The 664-nt window shown below is 50.2% G+C and overlaps 1 protein-coding gene across 1 annotated transcript in view; it reads right to left on the reverse strand.

Moving 5' to 3' along the window:
• Positions 1-459: 459 nt before the first annotated feature.
• Positions 460-664, reverse strand: part of TFPI (tissue factor pathway inhibitor) — a 20049-nt gene continuing 19844 nt past the window's right edge. Inside the window, exon 5 of the mRNA XM_015566110.1 lies at positions 460-482. Within this exon, the coding sequence (XP_015421596.1) occupies positions 460-482 (23 nt within the window). The remainder of the gene's footprint in view (positions 483-664) is intronic.

Consider the following 664-nt stretch of genomic DNA (forward strand, 5'->3'; position numbering starts at 1 on the left):
TCTTGTAAAGGGATCTGCGTGTTGTTTAAGTTTTACAAACACTTCCCTGGAGAACTCTGTGACCAGGGCTAACCAGCCACTGTTACAGAGCAGACCAGCCGGGAGGAGAGGGATCAGCGGAGCCAGGGGCCCGGAGCCAGGGGCGGGGGGCTGCTTGGATGGTGGACCGGCGAGGAAGGCTCTCTCTGTGTCTCACCCAGGCTCTCTCTGTTTCTCGCCAGCTCTTCCAGGAAGGAAGGCCGGACGCATCCTGGTATAATTTCTGTCTTGTCCTGTCTATTTGGGAGCCAGCTGCTCAGAGCTCAGCGTGAGGCTCGGCAGCCACACGGGCGGCGAGGTGGGCTCTGCGGGGAGTTTCCACCCTTCTGGGTCTGAGACATGTTGTGAAACACTGGCTGCCTCTGGGGGATGGTGTGGGGTGCTGAGTGGGCTTTGCAGAGGGAGCAACCCTTCTGGTGGCTAATGTGTTCGCAGCTCACTGTCTATGGGGGGCAAAGGGTTACAGGTGTGAGGATGGGAAGCATAGTTTATTCTCGTGTTTTATTTGTGTATTATTGTATTATTTATTATTGTTAATCTATTTTACCCACCCTGTATATATTATATTAATATGCTAACACGTTAACAAAATGATTATATAATTATACTAATTATATTATTATAT

This window comes from Myotis davidii, unplaced genomic scaffold, assembly GCF_000327345.1.
Source record: "Myotis davidii unplaced genomic scaffold, ASM32734v1 scaffold221, whole genome shotgun sequence".
Classification (NCBI taxonomy): domain Eukaryota; kingdom Metazoa; phylum Chordata; class Mammalia; order Chiroptera; family Vespertilionidae; genus Myotis; species Myotis davidii.